This window comes from Rhinopithecus roxellana, chromosome 2, assembly GCF_007565055.1.
Source record: "Rhinopithecus roxellana isolate Shanxi Qingling chromosome 2, ASM756505v1, whole genome shotgun sequence".
Lineage (NCBI taxonomy): Eukaryota > Metazoa > Chordata > Mammalia > Primates > Cercopithecidae > Rhinopithecus > Rhinopithecus roxellana.
In genome coordinates this window covers 108,465,030-108,486,097 of record NC_044550.1, presented here as the reverse complement: position 1 = coordinate 108,486,097, position 21,068 = coordinate 108,465,030, and the positions used below count along the sequence as shown (strand labels likewise).

The window sequence follows — 21,068 nt, the reverse complement described above, 5'->3', positions numbered from 1 at the left end:
GAAGGGTGCTCTCTTCATACTGTGAATGTATTTTGTTGATATACTTACAATCTACAGTTTGCCACTGAGAGGCAGTAAAAAGGCCGGGAGTGGTGGCTCACGCCTGTAATCCCAGCACTTTGGGAGGCCGAGGCAGGAGGATCGCTTGTATCCAGGAGTTTGAGACTGGCCTGGACAACATAGACCTTGCCTCTACCAAAAATTTAAAAATTAGCCAAGCATGATGGTGTGTGCCTGTAGTCCCAGCTACTTGGGAGGCCGAAGTGGGAGAATGGCTTGAGCCCGGGAGATCAAGGCTGCCATAAGCCATGATCATGCCACTGCACTCAGCCTGGGTGACAGAGTGAGACCCTGTCTCAAAAAAAAAAAAAAAAAAAAAAACAGAAAAGAAATGCAGTAATAGAGCTACAAGCCAAGTTTTCTTTGTTCCCATTGTTTTCTTTTGTTAACTTTAGCTTTTTACGGAGATGTTATAAACACGACACCTTCTAGTTGAAAAACTTTCTGTGAGCCAGGTTTCCATTTGTCACATCATGTGCCGCTCTGCGTGGTATGCAGGTCCCTCGTACCAGCCTGGCCGTGTGACTTCCCAGCTCCCAAAGATCTGTAGGTTTGAGGATGTGCTTTAGCGTTTTCCATCAGTTTCCGTTCCTCCCGATTCTTCAAGCCTGATTGAAATGGGTAGGTTTTCACGTCAGAGGAACAAGTACAGGAGGAGGAGATTTGTTTTGTTCTAATTATTATTCTCAATCTTTTTTTAAGATTAAAATGTAATTTCAAAATACTAACATTTCATTTCTCCCCCCACAGTGTGTCCCTTCTTTAAAAAAAGTCCAGTTGCCTTCTCTTAGCAAGCTGCCTTTCAAATCTATAGATCAGAAGTTTATGGAGAAGTCGAAGAATCAATTAAATAAGTTTTTACAGGTAAGGAAGTGAAAAATGTGGGATATGAGAGAAAAAGTTATTTGGGGTTAAACTGTCATCATTCTAAGAGCTTGGTAGTTTAGTTTTTGTTCTCACAAGCCATGCTAGATGCTAAAAAAAAACTTGGGTGTTTTTTTTTGTTGTTGTTTGTTTGTTTTTGGTTTTTGTTTGTTTGTTTGTTTTTGAGCCAGAGTCTTGCTCTGTCGCCCAGGCTGGAGGGCAGTGGCCCAATCTCAGCTCACTGCAAGCTCTGCCTCCCGGGTTCACGCCATTCTCCTGCCTCAGCCTCCCGAGTAGCTGGGACCACAGGTGCCCATCACCACGCCCGGCTAATTTTTTGTGTTTTTAGTAGAGACGGAGTTTCACCGTTTTAGCCAGGATGGTCTCGATCTCCTGACCTCGTGATCCGCCCGCCTCGGCCTCCCAAAGTGCTGGGATTACAGGCGTGAGCCACCGTGCCCGGCCGGGTGTTTTTTTTAAATTAAAATAAAATGTACATATAAAAATACACGTAAGTGTGTAACTGTCTCCATTTCACAAACTGAACACACCCATGTAAGTAGCAGCCAGTCCAACAAACTGATTTTCACCAGCAGCCCTCAGCTCCCTCCCATCACTGCGCCCCGCCAAAGGGAACTGCTGTCCCAGCTTCCAGCACCATAGATTAGTTACAGTTGTCTTTGAACTTTATATAAATGGAACCGTATAGTGTGGATTCCTTCATTTCTGACTTCTTTCACTCATTATGTTCACAGGACTCGTCCATCGTGTCATCTTAGTTGTAGATTATTCATTTTTGTTGCTGTGAGAGGTTTTCATTGTGTGAATACACTACATTCCAAATTCATTCCATTGTTGACGAGCCTTTGGCTCCTTTCCACTCTGAGGCTTTTACCAAGAGTGCTTATATAAACATCTAATACTTGTCTTTTGGCAAATATATGTCGGCTGATGCCCAGAGATTAGGATTTTTCCGTTTTTCTTCATGGTCGTAGCGGTTTTTATACCCTCCCCAGCAGTGTGTAAGGGTTCTGATTGCTCCACATCCTCACCAACACTTATTTTTTGCCTTTTTCTTCTTAGCCATTTTGGGTGTAGTGGTATCCCATTGTGTTTGGGATTTTTGTTTTTTCTTTTTTTTTTTTTTGAGATGGAGTTTCACTCTTGTTGCCCAGGCTGGAGTGCAATGGCGCGATCTTGGCTCACTGCAACTTCTGCCTCCCAGGTTCGAGTGATTCTCCTGCCTCAGCCTCCCAAGTAGCTGGGATTACAGGCACCTGCCACCACGCCTGGCTAATTTTTGTGTTTTTAGTAGAGACAGGGTTTCACCATGTTGGTCGGGTTGGTCTCAAACTCCCAACCTCAGGTGATCTGCCCACCTGGACCTCCCAAAGTGCTGGGACTCCGGGCGTGAGCCACTGCACCTGGCCATTTGTTGTGTCTACTTTTCTATTGTGCTGCGGCTCATCCTTTCCATAATGCTGTATGGGTTTGTCCATATTCTGGATATGAGTTCCTTGTCCGAGCTTATGTGCTACAAATATTGTCCCCCTTTCTATGGACTGTCTTTTCCTTAATGATTGCTTTTAATGTACAGATGTTCTCAATTTTAATTTAGCCCCCTTTATCTTTTTTTTTTAATTATTATTTTATGGTTAATGCCTTTTGCGCCTATTAAGAAATCTTGGCCTACTCCAAGGCCCTGAAGATACTTTCTTAATTTCCTTTAAACACTGTATTATTTTCTATCAGTCTGTTTTTAAATAATAAGGCCAAAGGTGTGCTGTCCTCAATAAAAACCACTGTTTTTTCCTTTGCTGCACCATCTATATTCAGAGTATAATTGTTAATCACACCTTGGCTCTTAAAGCCCTGAAGTTCTCAGAGGCATGGAACGTTGCCTCATAAAACAAGTTTTGCCTATGCAGTAGAAGCTAGAAATTCTGAGACTGAAAAAAAAATACTCTGCATATTTGTATCCTTTAAAGAATTCTTTAAATTGACATTGCACTTGTATGTATTTATGAGGTACAGTTTGATGTTTTGATACATGTGTATGTTATGATCAAATCACAGTAGTTAGCATATCCATCACTTCATGCATTTATCATTTATTTTTTTGAGACAGACTCTTGCTTTCTTGTCCAGGCTGGAGTGCAGTGGCGCAATCTCAGCTCACTGCAACCTCCACCACCTGGGTTCAGGCAGTTCTCCTGCCTCAGCCCCCTAAGTAGCTAGGATTATGCCACCACGCCTGGCTAATTTTTGTATCTTTAGTAGAGATGGAGTTTTATCATGTTGGACAGGCAGGTCTCGAACTCCTGACCTCAGGTGACCAATCTGCCTCAGCCTCCCAGAGTGCTGGGATTACAGGTGTGAGCCACTGTGCCCAGCCACGTTTATCATTTCTTAGTGGCAAGAACATTAAAAAACCTTTCTTCTAGCTCCTTTTTGATATATAATACCTTACTGTTAGCCATAGTCACCCAGCTGAGCAATAGAACACCAGAACTTATTCCTCCTGTTAAATTGTAACTTTCCAGCCATTGACCAGTCTCTCCCATCCTTACCTCCCCAGTCTCTGGTAACCACCTCTCTCTACTTCTAATATATCAGTTTTTTTTTCAGATTATACAGATGAGTGAGATCATGCAGTATTCGTCTTTCTGGTTTGTTTCACTCAACTTATGTCCTCCAGGTTCATTCATGTTGTTGCAATTGACAGGATTTCATTCTTCTTTGTGGCTGAATAATATTCCATCTTGTTCAATCTTTTGATTTCTGTGGGCCACACTGCAAGAAGAAGGACTGTCTTGGGCCACACATAAAATACACTAACGATAGCTAATGAGCTTTAAAAAATCACAAAAAAATCTCATAATGTTTTAAGAAAGTTTACAGATTTGCACTGGGCCACATGTAGCCCACAGGCTGTGGGCTGGACAAGCTTGATGTATGCATACCACGTTTTCTCGATCCAGTCATCTGTCAGACACCTAAGTTGATTCCATGTCTTGCCTCTTTATTGTGAATAGTGCTGCTTTAAACATGGGAATGCAGATATCTCTTTGACATACTGATTTCATTTCCTTTGGACACATATCCAGTAGTGACATTGTTGGATCATATGGTAGCTCTATTTTTAATTTTTTGAGGAGCCTCCGTACTGTTTTTCATGATGACTGTACTAATTTACAGTCCTACCAACAGTGTACTTGGGTTCCCTTTTCTTTCATATCCTTGCCAACACTTCTTTTGTCTGGCGTGAGATGGTGTCTCCTGGCTTTGATTTATATTTCCCTGAGTCATGATGTTGACCATTTTTTCATGTACCTGTTTTCTATTTTTATGTTTTCATTTGTGTCTATTCAAGTCCTTTGCCTACTTTTTAATGGGATTATTGTGTGTGTGTGTGTGTGTGCGCGTGTTTTGCTGTTGAATTGTTTGAGTTGTTTTCCTTCATAATTGAATATAATTAAGGTCAAAGATTTACATCTGTAGTGATTTCCCTATTAATATGCTGATTGTATTAAATTTGAGACTCACCATTAGTATCATATCCTGCTATTTTGTGAAATGTTAGAGAGTAGATGAGTGAAGGACATCAAGGTAGGGGGAGAATATCTCACTCCTTCTGATCCATCCTCACATACAAGTTGAACTGACCATTTAATTCTGAAAAGCAAAGACTGCAGCGTTCCAGGACAGGGAGGGCAGTAGGGGCACTGCCCATCCCCCTTAATCTCCTTCTCAATGGCGATGGCAGGGCCCGCCCACCTCCAGGCCAGTCTTCTGCAGGGTATATGAATGCCGATGGTGCTCCGTGGACCCCTTGTCCCCAGCATGGCACTATTGGACCTTCTAAGAGGTGATTTTTCTAGGAAAAGTCATAGCATTTGTTGGGTCATTTGCCATCTCAACAAATAGGATGTTGCCATCATGGACCAACACCTCTGGAACTGAACCTCCACCTCCCCCAACACTGTGTCATCAGAGGCATAGCTGGCTCCTGAGTGTTCCATCTCCCTACGTGGCTGACAGTTCCTGTAGGTTTACTTATTCCTAAGCCCAACGTCTTATAATACTAGATGTATAAATATTCTATGGTCACATTGTTAATTCTGCCGTCTCACCAAATTGAGCTCATAAAAGCTCAATTTATGTTCTTCATTACTCTCTTCTAAGGCCAGGTAAGTACATACAGAACTTTCGGAACTTTCCAGTTTGAGGGCCAGTAGAAACTGTTATATATGGCCAGGTGCGGTGGCTCACACCTGTAATCCCTGCACTTTGGGAGGCCGAGGCAGGCAGATCACGAGGTCAGGAGCTCGAGACCAGCCTGGCCAATATGGTGAAACCCCATCTCTACTAAAAAATGCAAAAATTAGCCGGTCATGATGGCACCCGCCTGTAGTCCCAGCTACTTGGGAGGCTGAGGCAGGAGAATTGCTGGAACCTGGCAGGCGGAAGTTGCGGTGAGCCGAGATCGCGCCACTGCACTCCATCCTGGATGACCGAGTGAGACTCCGTCTCAAAAAAAAAGAAAAGCAAAGAAACTGTTACATAATTATGTAAACGCGCACTGCCTGGAAAGTGGCAGCATGGGGAAATGAAACTATTGCCTGGCAGGTAGTGCCACCATGTGATAACTCAAAGTTCTTTTTTTCAGCTGATGTACAAAGTCTGAATATAACCATAAAAGGGCAGTTTAGAGATATCCATGTGTAATTTGCAAAAATTTAAGTTGGTCAAACACAGATGAGTGAAAGTTGTATTTCAAAAGTGGTAGCACCTGGGATCTCTGAGCTGTAAATAAGAATCTTCCATTGTACCAAGCGGTGCAGAGTAGAGTGAGTTCTGCCTTCTGCATAGGTGTCTCCCATGAGCAGAGTGATTTGGACACTACTAGTTAACCTGGAGAGGATTGTTTGCCATTAAGATCATTAAGAATTGATCTTATACAGTTTCGTTCCGGGGGAAAGGGAAGTGGTTTTAGGTTCAGAAGTCTGAGGAAAGTAAATTTGTGACAGCTCTGCCTCGCTTGCCTTTGCTCGTAGCTCCCAGCCACACAGACGATTTCCCACACTAGAGCATTAATCCTCTTTCTTCCACAGAATCTGCTTTCAGATGAAAGACTGTGTCAGAGTGAAGCACTTTATGCCTTCTTGAGCCCTTCTCCTGACTACCTCAAGGTTATTGATGTGCAGGGGAAAAAAAATTCTTTTTCATTATCCTCATTTTTGGAAAGACTTCCTCGCGACTTCTTCTCCCACCAGGAGGTGAGCCATCTAAAGGGTGAACCACTTTTGTAGCGTATTTCAGCAGATACTAAGCTCATGCTCCTCATGGGGGGAAGCAAATCCCTCCATTTTCAGCCATCATCACTGTCACATTTTGAGGCACCTGCTTGTATTTCTGTATCTTAGTTCTTCCAAGTGACTTGCAGGGGAGGACAGAGTGGTTTTACCACTTCAGAGTTGGTAAGTGAAAGGAGAGTAGGAAGTTCTACAGGAACCCCGCTACACAAGGGGCGCCAGTCCCCAGGTCTGGGGAGGCCGAGTGTGGGCCGTCATGGGTGGGGGCGGGGGTTCATGCTGAAGGTTCAGTAGAGGAGGTTGTGTTTATGGAATAGGCTGGAGGTCGTTGGCCCGGACTGGAGGCTTTGTGCAATGCTCTAATGGAAGATGAGGTACAGCACAGAAGCGGGGAGGGGTGAGGTTCATGCCAGGCTGAGTTTAGGCTATATTCTCAGGCATGAAGAAGCATGGGATATACTGGAGCAGGATGATCTGGCAGTAGTATGTGGATAAGGGAATGTATAGAGCCTACAGAGCTTTCGATCTCATCTTCTGAACCCCAGACTTCTCTCCAGAGTAGGCTGTGCACTCCTGTGCACACCACAGAGGTACCTTGCCTGGCCCTCTTGCGAATTGCACAGGACCACCTCTGAAATGTGGCTTCCCCTCAGTCCATTGCCAGATGTCACTGCCTCTTCATGGAGGTGGCTTCGAGTTTGGACAGAGGAACTGATGGTGAAAAGGAGCACACGGCTCGTCTGCATTCTCAGCACGCCCCACAGAACACACCCGTACCTGCTCCGGCCCACACGCCTACCCATAGCCCCCCAAGCATCTCCCCCACTTTCCTTCATGTGTCCGTCTATACTTGGCTGGCTCACCTGCCTCACTTCCCTTTTATTCCTGAACCCCTGGAGTTGACATATGGCTCAGTCACTCTGTGAAGTGACTCTGAAGCTGCCAGTGGCTTCCTCTCAGTCTTTACCTTTCTCAGCCTCTTTGAGGCGTTTGCTGTTGCTGGACTTCTGTGATGCTGTGAAGTTTTAGGGAATTCCTCCAGCCTCTATGACTTCCCCGTCCCTTCCTCTGCTTGCCTGATGTAAGTATGTCCCAAAGACCTGCCTGGGCCCACGCTTCAGCTGCTACCTCTATGCAGACATTGCGGTACACATCCTCAGCTGCTTCCAGCACCTAATGTTTGCCCCTCTGGGACAGCACTGTGTCCTGCCCTGTGTGTCTGTCATGCTGCCTGTGTGTCAGTCTCCCCAGAAGGCACCTCACACTCATTTGCACTAGCCTGGTGCCTGGTATATCATATGTGTTTTTAACTGAAACCTGCTGATGTGCAGATCAGGACATGGGACTAGCTGAAGGACAGAATAAAAGCTTAAGTCACAGCTTTAAAAATAACCAAATTACTTTAAAATGCATGTATGTAAGAAAAAAAGTGAATTTAGAAATATTTACTTCCTGCTGTTTTAAGGGAGAGAAAACTAAATAAAATAAAATAAAATAAAATAAATTAAAAGCCTTAGTTTTGAAATTCAAAGTGGTTAGAAAACGATTTTATTGTCTGTTAATTCATTATTAATTAACGATTATTAATACAGTGACAGATTTTTTTAAATTAGCTTATTTTCAGCCTTGAATAAGGCTCTAGAATCAAGCTTTTCTGATTCTGTCCTCTGTGTTGAGAATGGATAGTTTCTGCATGAAAACTGAAAAATTAAGGCTAAAATATGAGTAGATAGTTTGGGATTTACACTTGAAAATGGAGAACAACTCTGCCAGTTTTCTTGGATAAGTTATCTGCTTCCTATGACTGCTGTATTCCCAGGAGGAGACAGAGGAGGACAGTGACCTGTCAGATTATGGCGATGATGTGGATGGGAGGAAAGACGCCTTGGCTGAACCATGTTTCATGTTGATTGGGGAGATTTTTGAACTTCGAGGAAGTAAGCTTCTTTGTTATTATTTAGTGGTATTTGCTAGTTAAGTGGTATACATAATCGTACATGCACATGCATTTAATATCCCTTTATTGCTGAAATGCATCAGACATGTATTTATATTCATGCTTCCATTCATTCAACATAGCCTTTTAAGAGCTAACCCAGGCTGGGCACGGTGGCTCACGCCTGTAATCCCAGTGCTTTGGGAGGCCAAGGTGGGTGGATCATGAGGTCAAGAGATCAAGACCATCCTGGCCAACATGGTGAAACCCCATTTCTACTAAAAATACAAAAATGAGCCGGGCATGGTGGTGCATGCCTGTAATCCCAGCTACTTGGGAAGCTGAGGTGGGAGAATCGCTTGAAGCTAGGAGGCGGAGGTTGCAGTGAGCCAAGATCGCACCACTGCACTCCAGCCTGGGTGACAGTGAGACTCTGTCTCAAAAAAAAAAAAAAAAAAAAAGCCAACTAGACATATACAACCCCAAGACAGGTATCATCTCTGTCCTAATGTAGCGTAGCGTCCTGTGTAGGAACTCTGCACCATGTTCCTCTGACGACAGAAGGTTGGAATCCTTCACGTTTCTTTTTATGTGACTTGGCGTAGCTTCATTGCCTTATCACTAAAAGTTATACAGAAAACTATTCTGCATAGCACAGTAAGAATCCTGTTGTTAAGAGTGAGTTTTAGTGTTAGGATAATTCCATGGCAAGGACGTGGGAATGCCTCTACCCTGTTTTTCAGCTACCTTTTTTCCTCTTGAGCAGTAGTTCTTCATGGAGTGAGGGAGGGACATATGGTGATGTCTGAAAATGTTTTTGATTGTCATACCTTGGAGTGAGGGGTGCTACTGGCATCTCGTGGGTAGAGTGTGGGATGCTGCTAAACATTCTGCAGTGCTCAGGACAGCCCCGCAGCAGAGTTATCCTGCTCCAAATGACAGCAATGCTGGAGTTGAGAAATCCTGCCCTAGTGATTCCTCAAGGAGAGATGTACGTAGAAGAAACCATTGTAAAATGGGGATCAAAGTTCTGTTTCTTTAAGAGCTGTACAAGTGCCTCTCCCCGAAAGCATCACCTTGGTGAAAGGTAAACTGGACTCCATGGCTTAGTGTTGAGCATTGAATAGGACTTAATACTACTCTCCGTCCACGCGTTCACAGCTCCCAACACTCTGAATCTTGACACCAGCAGACTTTGTCATACCTGGAGCCTCAGTACCAGCTAGAGATGTGGCGGGTGCCCAGGGCACACCTGACCACCTCGAAGGGGAAGCAAATGATAAGAGCAAGGGTTAGGAAGACTCAGTAATGGCACCAGCCAGCCAGACAGTGCAACAGCAATGTCCTGGGCTCTGTCGTTCACATCAGCACCTTTTCCCTTGAGGCAAAGGAGCAGGGTACCAGTTGGTCTTACATAGGAAATGGGGCCGTGGATCCCTTCTCATTTATAAATCCCTTAACATGTCACTTAAAGAATTGTTAACAGATGAAAAAATTTCAAGTGCAACTTGAATTTGTCTTCTGTGTCTTAATCCTCAGTATCTCCTACTGATGCCTGATCCACGGTAGGTGATCAACAACATGCCTGGATGGATGTTCTGATGAGTGATTAGGCAAGAAAAATGTTAAGTGCCAGAATGAATTATCTTTGCTATCTTTGCTCATTGACCTTTTTCTCCTTCTGAGCCAAAGCTAAGAGAATGTATAATGTCAATCATCAAACACTTTGAGAGCTTCTGAGCCAAAGCCAAGAGAATATATAATGTCGGTCATCAAACACTTTGAGACTATATGTTTTAGATACAGATCTGTAGGGAAACAAAAACATATCAGATGCAGATTCTGCCATCAGTGAATTTTCAGATTAAGGGGTCCAAAAATGTAATTCACATTAAGCGATAGACAAAATTCTAAAACGCAGGCAGAGATTTACACATAAGGATATTTTAGCATAATTACAATAATGAAAAGTTGGAACTAAGATAAATTTTAGAAATGGAAGATAACTTATTGAAGAAGTATCTGTATGGTGGCATATCATCCACATATGAAAACTCCTTTCAGATAAAAAACCTAATAGCCTTTCAATATTTGGGACGCTTGAAGACATACACAGTGATGTTTAACTTGATTCAAGATAGACCAATAATAATCCACCCAAAGTCTGACTCTTCTTTGGTGAAATGTGGCCCATTAAATCATGTGTCTCCCCAGTTTCCTATAGAGTTGATAAGAATGAGGACCCTGTCCTAGCCTTCCTCATTGTTTTTGTCTTCGCTGTTGGTACAGAGCCTAAGAGACACGGTAGGCATGTCAGAGCCAGTATCAGCCGGAGCAGGGCTCCTCACCATGCCTGCAGCATGCACTTCCTCCATCTCTGCCTGCTCGGAGCACGTTTGGTTTTGCTAGTGGCATTTCACAGAGAATAAATAGAACCTCATTTATAATGAGATGTGATCTGTTCATCATCAGCAGAATCGTAGTGCTCGTGCAGCTGCCTCTGTGGCTTTGAACAAACAAGCCTTTGGAGTAACGGGGCTCGTGTGTGTGTGTGTGTGTATCGGGGGGTACTGGGGACTAGGGAAGGTGAGGGAAATAGAGTAAGGGGCTATCAGTGGTAGAACATTTGTAGCAAAATGAGTTTTGGTTTTTGCTTTAGTATACAAAAAGGGACCCAGTAATACCTCTGCCCCTTTCTTTTTAAAAATAACCTCTTGGTCGTCAGGCACTCTTCCTAGAGTTGCACTTGTCCTCAGACCCTCTAGGTATGAGCCACCTCTTTCCTGCCCTAGAAAGGCAAAGTGAAGTTATCATCACTGACAGACGCTCATCCCAGCCTCAATGCCAACCTAAAATGAACACGTCTACATGCTTGGCAGCATTCCAGCAAATTCCATCAAAAAGTTTAAGACATTTTTGAGGTATGGTTCCGACTCGAAGACTTGACTTTACATGAGGGATTCATACTACTTTAACTGGATATTTTGATCCATTAAAAAAATTAGAAATGGCTTTAGAGTATATTGAAGTCTAGTGCCAAGTCTATTTTCTATGATTTTTATTTGTGTGGTTGCCCTTGTACAGAGATGTCTGGGAATTTGCCATTGTTACTTTTTCTTAGTGGATACAAGAGCCCTGAACTCCTGGCCCCATTACGACCGAGTCTGAATTTCTTATTTCCTCGTATGTCAGTAGCCAAACACTTCAATAGATGGAAGTGAATATATAAATGAAAATTTGGGTTTAAGTTCCAATTTGTGAACCTAAAGTATCCTCATGGCATTTCTTTGCCTTATGTTGGTTTATGTTCATTTTCTATACCTATAAAAATGTGTCTCTATGTCAATAATAAAAGTTTAGATCCGTAGAACCCTTCACAGTCTTTTTCACACACATGGGGAAAGACCTTCAGAGCAAAGAAAGGCACATGTTAATACCATCCTTTCCTGATGAGGAAATTGGGGTTCGGAGAAGGTGACTTGTGCCCTGCTGCTGGGGGGGTGGCACTGGAGACTACAAATTCATTTCTCATTCAGGGTCCTGGCTCTTCACCGTTCACTTATCCTCTCCCAAATATGTGGTATATATAAAGTACACAGTGATCTGCAAACTGCTTCAAACGGGAACAGTTAGACCCGTCAGTTCATTAATATTTCAAAATACTTGACTACAGATGTTTCTCATTCAGCAGTGTGTTCAAAATTGGCTTCAGCAAGCCAGACAGAAATCTAAAATAGAATTACACTGTGTGCTGGTGGAAAACAGACATGTTGTCAATAGCCCAGGGACAGATGAAGTACTCTTTCCACTTGCGAGCTCAGCTGTTGGGAGGCATTGAAACACTGTAAAAACTCTGGTTTCATCTCATCAGTTGCTCAGTAGAAAATGAAAGCCTAGTCAGGAGAGTTTTCCTGAGCATAATTTCGCTAACCTAAACCCAAATTCTGCAGATGTCATAGTCTTGACTTGATGGCAGGACTCAAATGATCTTAAGTGGTAAGATTTATGCTTTGTACAGCTATGAAAATGTCCCAAATTGTGATACCCTGTGATAAAAAGTTTTCATCTGGTTTCTGTTTTAGTGTTTAAATGGGTGAGAAGAACATTAATTGCCCTCGTTCAGGTCACTTTTGGAAGAACCATCAACAAGTGAGTTGTATGAAATTAATATTTGGATCCATGCCGTACTCTTTTGCCTTGACAATCAAATTACCTTATGATCTAGCAGCCAGTGATTTAACTGAAAGTCATTTATTTTCTCTCTCTCTCTTCGTTTCTGATATGATTCTAAGATTGGATAGGAGAATCAGTTTCTGAAAGAATTTCTCCCACAGAATGCATATGGCGAGTTAGAAAAGCTTGAGCTACTTCCGCACTCTGACTGGCGCGGGTCAGGAGGCTGTGCTCTGTAAAGCTCCCCTTTGATCACGACAACTAGTTTGAGTATCTTGGGTAGAATGTTTTTATGTCAAATAATGAGAATCAGTTTAAGGTTTGGACTCTAAGCCAGAAGGAAAGTAGGATGAGCATCACATGGCAGGCATTTACTTAGAGGAAAATACAGACCGTATATTAAGGTTTTTAGAGTTGTCTAGCACTGAAGTGCTAACTCTTCTTGTTAGTTAATATCTGAGTATCCACTGGGGAGCATGTGTGGCCCTGTCATCTAGCACTGTTATAAGCCATTTGTATATTCTAAACTATATTATATTATCCATATACATAAAGGCATTATATACTTATACCGGTCTTTCACTGAGTGTTCTAATGTTGCTCATAAAAAGTGGTCCACATTTTGATCATTCATTTATGAAAGCCCTGGGTTTGTTATTGAGAACTCAATTAATACAGTCAATTATTATTAGTTTCTAAGAAATCATTGGAATTTTTCATAACTGCAAAGTCACGTAGCCAATAGAAGTTGAATAGATTTAGATTGGTTTAGGCCTGAAAGGGGGTCTTAGAGATTAGTCTAACTCCTCATTTTGTTGGTGAAGAAGTAGAACCAAAGAGATGAACTGCTTGTCTGAAGTCACCAGACCCGTTAGCTGACCTAACCTGGCCCCCTGGCCTGGTGCCTGCTTCATCTCTACACCTGGAATTTGGAAATACTGTTATCAAGATCTTTTACATGGTAACTCTATACCCAGAATTCTTCACAAGATAAACATTATGATTTCCTGCAGAATAGGAATATGAGTCAACTTCTAGAAATTAAAAAAAAAAAAATCACTTTTTGGTATAACAAAGTAAGTTTTAAGGTGAAATTATCAGATTTTCCCAAGTGAAAGGTTTAGTGGTCAGACATTGGTACAAGGTTAATATGATAGTTTTATCAAATAAAGCTTACAGATTTTTATAGGAAACACTGTAAAGAACATTTGCTATTTTTTTTATTGATTTGCTAATGAATATATTTTCCTTGTGGTCAGAAACAAAAGTTTACTTCTACCTAAGGTTAAAAAAAATAGTTTTAGTTGGCTGGACACAGTGGCTCATGCCCATAATCCCAGCACTTTGGAAGGCCGAGGCTGGCAGATTGCTTCAGTCCAGAAGTTCAAGACCAGCCTGGGCAACATGGTAAGACCCCGTCTCTACGGAAAATAAAAAAATTAGCCAGAGGTGGTAGTACAAGCATGCCTGTGATTCCAGCTCCTCAGGAGGCTCAGGAGGGAGGACTGCTTGAGTCCAGGAGGTCAAGGCTGCCGTGAGCCACTGCATTCCAGCCTGGATGAAAGACCAAGACCTTTTTCAAAAAAAAAAAAGTTGAGTTGTGCATTAGAGGCTTCTTTAGTTGACCTAAGTACCATAGGCTTTTGTTCTAATCAGAAAAAATGGCCTGTTTAATTTTTTGTTTTAGTCTAAGGCAAACAAACCTCTTTTGTATTGACAAACCTTAGATAAAGAAATTCCCCAAAAAATGCCAGGCACGGTGTCTCACGTCTGTAATCCCAGTACTTTGGGAGGCTGAAGCGGGTGGATCACTTGATGTCAGGAGTTCGAGATCAACCTGGCCAACATGGCAAAACCCCATCTCTACTAAAAATACAAAAATTAGCCGGGCATGGTGGGTGCATGCACCTATAATTAAAAGAAATTCCCAAAATGGCCGTTTCTCAGTACTCAGGACTTGCTAATTTAGTTTCCTTTTCAGTTTCAGCAAATCATGCATACTTTGCTTACTCCTATTTATGATATTGGCTCTTAATTATAAAATGAGCAGCCATGGGTTGTGAGTGGTGCATACATCGGGCAGTTATTTTCACAGGGATGGAGAAGAGGCACGTGTAGAGGATTTGCAGGCTGTTGATTTCAGTGGGCTTTTTGTCAAGTAGTGATCATGGAGCACATGGTTCTTTGCTATTTTTGCCTTCAGCAGATGATGACGCATCATGAAATTAAGCAGCAGCACAGTGTGTGTCTCTTGCCTTGTAGTAACTGCAATTTCACTTGCTAGAATTGCTTCAAAAGCATCGGACGGGCTTCAGCTGATAGAAAGTCAGATCTAAATCATAGAAAATAACTTAGATGATGACCTTTATGAAGAGTCACTTCCTAATCTCAACTGGTAAACTGAAATTTTAGGAAGGTAGGCAGGCAGGTCAGCAGATGCTCTCGTGAACCACAAATTCCGTTAAATTAATAAACTTATTTTATATGGTCTAGATTTGAATTGCACAGTTCTAAGAAATACAGAGAAGAGTCTAGGAGATGTGCAGCTATAGATGGAGATGACAGTGTAGTCTGACTCATAGTGGAGTTTAGATGTACATTCAATAGTGACTGACTACTATGTGCAAAGTACTAGACTTGAAACATCTATTTCAGATATTATCTGAAAACCTTACATTGTCCATTTAAAATTCTGGTTGGAAGTCAGATTCTTAAAGGGCTTTTTTATATATTATTATTCATGAATTGAGTTAGAAATGTGAAGTCTTTCTGGCACAAATAGTCTAAGATGATTCTTTTCCCCTTTTCAATGGAGAGACTTTCTCCTCCCAACCTCACAACCACTCTTGGGCTCTTTGAACTGTGTGTAGTTGTCTCTTGATAGCAGAGGACCTGTAACTGGTTAGAATTTGACTAATGACTGGCCAGGTGTGGTGGCTCACGCCTGTAATCCCGGCACTTTGGGAGGCTGAGGCAGGCGGATCACAAGGTCAGGATATCAAGACCATCCTAGCTAACACAGTGAAACCCCGTCTTTACTAAAAATATAAAAAATTAGCTGGGTGTGGTGGCACATGCCTGTAGTCCTAGCTACTTGGGAGGCTGAGGCAGGAGAATTGCTTGAACCCAGGAGGCAGAGGTTGCAGTGAGCTGAAATTGTGCCACTACCTCCGGCCTGGGCAACAGAGCGAGACTGTCTCAAAAAAAAAAAAAAAAAAAAAAAAGGAATTTGACTAATGACTGACGAAATAGGGTTGTGGGAAGACCTGGGTAACCAACTCAGATGCGTAACTGTGCAAGTCAAATGCCTGCCACCCAGTTTTCATTCTCGTGGAATTTTGAAAGTGGCCACACAGCAGTGTACCTGTGAAAGGGACTTTTTCCTTGCCTTGTGGGCATGTGAAGTGCTTTATCTGGATCCATTGTCCTGCCCAGCATTCTCTGCCATAGCAACACTAAACGACAGCTATGGAAAGCCAGCTCCTCCTGCAGGCCTTCAGGACCTCAGGGAGGTTTTCCAGACTACTTCTAACAGTCTTTACATGGATTTATGTTTTCACCTTATAACACTTCATGGAAATGTTGCCGTCTGCAGACAAATCAATCTCTCTGTTCTTGTCTTTATAGACTGAACACAGCCAACGTTTGGAGAAGTTAGTGCCAATGACAAAACTAGCTCTAGGGATAATGGTCATGCTGTATTACCAAAATAAAAAAATTGGCCAGGCGTGGTGACTCATGCCTGTAATCCTAGCACTTTGGGAGGCCGAGACGGGTGGATCACCTGAGGTCAGGAGCTCGAGACCAGCCTGGCCAACATGGCAAAACCCCATGTCTATTAAAAATGCAAAAATCAGCTGGGCGTGGTAGCACGTACCTGTAGTCCCAGATACTCAGGAAGCTGAGGCAGGAGAATCACTTGAACCTGGGAGGTGGAGGTTGCAGTGAGCAGAGATCGCACCACTGCACTCCAGCCTGTGTGACAAAGCAAGACTCCATCTCAAAAAATAATAATAATTAAAACTATATATAACTTTCAGAGCCAGAGTTTAAAAAATCCAATTCCTAGTTTCTTCATCAAACACTTAGATCAGGCTGTATCTTAACCTTTGCATTGATAAGTGCCTTTTGAGAGTAGAGTACACAATTTTTCAAAACCTCATCCAAGAAATCTTCTTCTCTTAAAAGACAAATCCGGGACACAGTCAACTGGATTTTCAGTGAACAAATGTTGGTTTACTACATCAGTGTTTTCCGGGATGCTTTTTGGCCACATGGGAAGTTGGCACCACCGACCACAATCAGAAGCGAAGAGCAAAGTCAGCAAACAAAACAGAGAGCGCAGCAAAAGCTGCTTGAAAACATTCCAGGTGAGGCCTGGGCTATTAGAGACCATGAGGGAATGTGAACCCCACTGAGGTGATTTTCATTTATGTCTTGCAGGAACCATTTTTTACAATGAAAAAAAAAAGGATCATACTCTTTTAAGCCATTTTTTGTCACTTGCTAAGAAGTTATACTGAGAATGTTAACTTGAAAAAGGTTTCACAACAGATAATAAACTTTGTATTTTGGAAATCCTGCTAAAGTATAGTGTTTTGAGAGCTTAATTTTTAGCAAAACATTAACATTTTAATTATTAAAATTAGTGGTTGCAAAATATTAAAACTGTAATTTGTATAAATGCCTTATGTTGAAAAATTCTCTCCTGAAGCATTTAAGAGAACTGACCGTTCATGTTTCTCATGCCTCCATGTCTTTATTGACTGAATGTGTATAATGTTATATTCCTTTCACCGCAAAGCTATGCATTGAGCACTCCATCAATAGCAGCATAGAATTATAAACTTAATTTTTCAGATACGCTTCAGAGCCTTGTTGGACAGCAAAATGCCCGCCATGGTATAATAAAAATATTCAATGCACTGCAAGAAACAAGAGCCAACAAGCATCTGTTATACGTGAGTAAATTAAAGCCCAGGGGGTTTTCTGCTTCATTTTTGTCTGTTTCTTCATTTGGTTAGAAAAAGCATGTACCCCAGTGGCTGCACGCTCGCATTCTCACATACTAGTCATTTCCCTTGACTTTTTTTTTTTTTTTTTTTGGAAACAGAGTTTCGCTCTTGTCCCCCAGGCTAGGGTGCAGTGGAGTGATCTTGGCTCACTGCAACCTCTGCCTCCAGGGTTCAAGCAATTCTCCTGCCTCAGCCTCCCGAGTAGCTGGGACTACAGGTGCCCACCACCACGCCTGGCTAATTTTTGTATTTTTAGTAGAGACAGGGTTTCGCCATGTTGGCCGGGATGGTCGCTAACTCCTGACCTCAGGTGATCTGTCTGCCTCGGCCTCCCAAAGTACTGGGATTACAGGCAGGAGCCACCGTGCCCATCCTCCCTTGACTTTTGATATAACATTGCCGCATAACTGGTTGGTTTTCTTATTTCAGCAAAGCCAACTGTTTCCCAGTCATCTCTCTGATTATAGTTACCAATATTAAATGCTGTTTGAGAGTTACTTGTTTACTGAGATTATGTCAGACCTAAAATTAGACTTTTCTCTTGGACGCAGATATATATTTTCAATAAACCCTTGGAGAAAAACATTTTTCTACTTTTTTCCTTTTTTCTTGGTTCAGGTGCTGATGGAACTGCTGCTAATTGAACTGTGTCCTGAGCTGAGAACTCATTTAGATCAACTTAAAGCTGGCCAAGTTTGAGACTGCACAAATAAACCACCAGAAAAATGTCTGTGTAATAATAGACATGAAACATTTTCCTCTTTTCCACAGAGGGCTTGACTGAGAACCATACTGATTTTTATTTTAGTTGCCTCCCTCTAGTTTTATGTGAAATAAGCAGAATCAGGGAGGACGGGACTTGTGCTGCGGTAGGCAACGGAAAAAAACTTCTATTGATTTTTATTTAATATAAATACTTTAAAGATCAACATACTGATTGAAATACAGATGTTAATATGTGAGAACCTAGGAAGTATTTTAAATATTTATGAAAATATTTTGTTTTAAAATGAACTATGAATATTGTACAGTTAATTTCCTCACTGAGGATTGTGAACTTTCTTATATTATTTCATGTATATTGAAGAACATTGTTGTGCAATGCTTTGTGTAAAGTTATTGTGAAGATTTTATTGTCTTTATTTTTACCAAAGATTTCCCATAGTTTTAGCATTCGAAGCAATAAAATATAAAATTGAATCACAGCGCTCTATGATATTTAAGATACTTATATCTCAAAGAGGTTGAAACTCTACAGGCAGTTCAAATATTTATTGAATGCCTTTTTAGAGAAAACGCTATGCACTTAACTACTTCTGCAGGGAAGTAAAAGTTTGCTGCCTTCTCCAGAAACAAAATAAATCTGTGAAATATATGATTTTTAGTGAGCAGAAAGAGCCAAATTAGTGCTTGAAGTGAGGCATTAGGGAGGAGAGATGGGAGCTGACCCTTGGAGTATGGGCAGGGCGGAGATGGGGGAGCGGAAGAAGGCAGCTACTTCAGGGGCTCGGTTGTATCATCAAGCCTTTTAGACCACAAGGGCATTAGGGGAGATCCAGAGCACAGACTTCATGTGACTGATGGTGGGACCATGGACAAGTACTTAATTTTCCTGGGTTTCACCATCTATTGTGCAATAACAACATACTTTCCCCTCTCTAATCCCCAAGAATATTGAAAACAAAACAAACAAGTAAAAGGTAAAAATTCAGTTTGAATCCCTGAAAGATACTCCCCTAATGCCCCAGTATGTAACCTGTGCCAGTTTATATACGTATAATATATGTATCATACCTGCCAACTTCTTGATAAGAAACAAGTTCTGAGAGATAAATGATTAAAAATTAGTAAACCAAATGTTATCCTTAAGATTTTTTTATTACAGCTTTTTTATCCTTTTTTCAAACCATGATGATATTTGACACTTAAAAAAATACCCAAAGTTGGCTATTGATAAAAATTATCCTTCAAAAGACGATATAGCAAAAAACAGATAAAATACATTCAAGGAAGAGAGGCAAGGTGAAGTTGTCAAGACCAGAGAACCTGATACAATTATTGGAAATGTCCATTTTAGGCATAATTCTATGCTATCATTTAAATTGTAGCTGTTAAGTGTATATTGCAAATGAGAAAGGTCACTATTATTTTGTCTCTATGTTTATTTATGATAAATTGTCATTTTTCCATGAGATATCAGCTATAAGGAATCTTAGAGAAGGAGTGTGTGTGTGTGTAAGAGTAATGATCTGGAAGCCTCAGCTCGAGTTACAGACTCACCGCACTCGCAGGTCAAGGGGTTTACTGCTGTCCTCAGCAGTGGTAGTTTGCACGGGCTCACTTGTGGCAGAGCATCAGCTTTATGGTAACTACGGTAAACTGAAATTTTACATTCTGCATTGGATTTATGGAAGACATTTAAGCATAGCATGTTACCACATATGGCACACATCAAAGTGTATGATTCCTGAAACACATCCTTTAATGGCAGTTTAAAAAGTGCTCTTTAGTTAGGGTCGATCTTTTATTATGTTCCTATTTTAAGATTCTTTTTTTTTTTTCTGGAGACGGAATTTCGCTCTTGTCGCCCAGGCTGGAGAGCAATTGCACAATCTCGGCTGTCTGCAAGCTCCGCCTCCCGGTTTCAAGCCATTCTGCTGCCTCAGCCTCCCGAGTAGCTGGGACTACACGCCCGGCTAATTTTTGTATTTTCAGTAGAGGCGGGGCTTCACCACGTTGGCCAGGCTGGTCTCAATCCCCTGACCTCAGGTGATCTGCCCGCCTCGGCCTCCCAAAGTGCTGGGATTACAGGCATGAGCCACCGCGCCCGACCCTAAAGATTCTCAAAAAAAAAAAAAAAAAAAAAAAAAAAAGAATCTTTAGGAACTGGATTAAGTGTGAGAAGAGAATACTGGTTGGGAATTTGGATCTTCAAGTGGTTGAAGGAATGTTACATGGATGGTATTAAGAGATTTGAGACAGAAATACATGACAATTTGAGATATCTCAAACCTGAGTCTGTTGAAATTTCTTCCCTTACGCAAAGACAAAATGAAGTTCAAGCAATAAAGACAAGCCAGAACATAAAACTAGAGCAAATACTTTTCTGCCATTCAACAGTTTAGTGACTATCACCTCCATATTAACTGCATTTTCCCATGATGAAAAAGAAATCTTGTTTAAATCTACTGTCGGGATGGTTATGATTTATAAAATAAAGCCACATCATTTGTTTATTAAAAAAGGGATAGTTATCTCTGAGACCTGTCTTCGATATGTATATTTGTTTCACAAATGAATAGCCTTGTACAGTCTTAAGTATATGGATCTTACTGTTTTTACTGTCACCTTTTGCCTTCATAGATGTCATCTATATAAGGAAAGCCTTTTGCTAATTTAACAATATTTAGTTGTAGTTCTTGTAGATGATTTCATTCAGGTTTTTACCACAGGGTTTTAAAAATGTAGAAAATGAGCTGAAGCACAAAGAAACAATTTGCTTTAACTTTCTTATAAATATTTTCAAATAGCAATTGCTTTTTGTTTTATTACACATTCTGCATATGTATATAGCAGTTGTTTTACTCATTACATTAAGATCTTTGAGGGAAGATTTGGAGGGGCAAGATTCAAAAGCAGTGTCTTATAACCCACTTTTTTGAAGTTTATATATAATAAATTAGCCAATTATTTATGAGCTTTTTA

The 21,068-nt window shown here is 41.4% G+C and overlaps 1 protein-coding gene across 1 annotated transcript in view; it reads left to right on the top strand.

Moving 5' to 3' along the window:
• Positions 1-18,568, top strand: part of SNX25 (sorting nexin 25) — a 143,702-nt gene extending 125,134 nt beyond the window's left edge. The window contains 7 exon segments of the mRNA XM_010377950.2: positions 811-924; positions 6,039-6,203; positions 8,059-8,176; positions 12,258-12,324; positions 16,537-16,718; positions 17,209-17,309; positions 17,982-18,568. Of these exon segments, the coding sequence (XP_010376252.2) occupies positions 811-924; positions 6,039-6,203; positions 8,059-8,176; positions 12,258-12,324; positions 16,537-16,718; positions 17,209-17,309; positions 17,982-18,062 (828 nt within the window). The 3' untranslated portion in view covers positions 18,063-18,568.
• Positions 18,569-21,068: the final 2,500 nt, after the last annotated feature.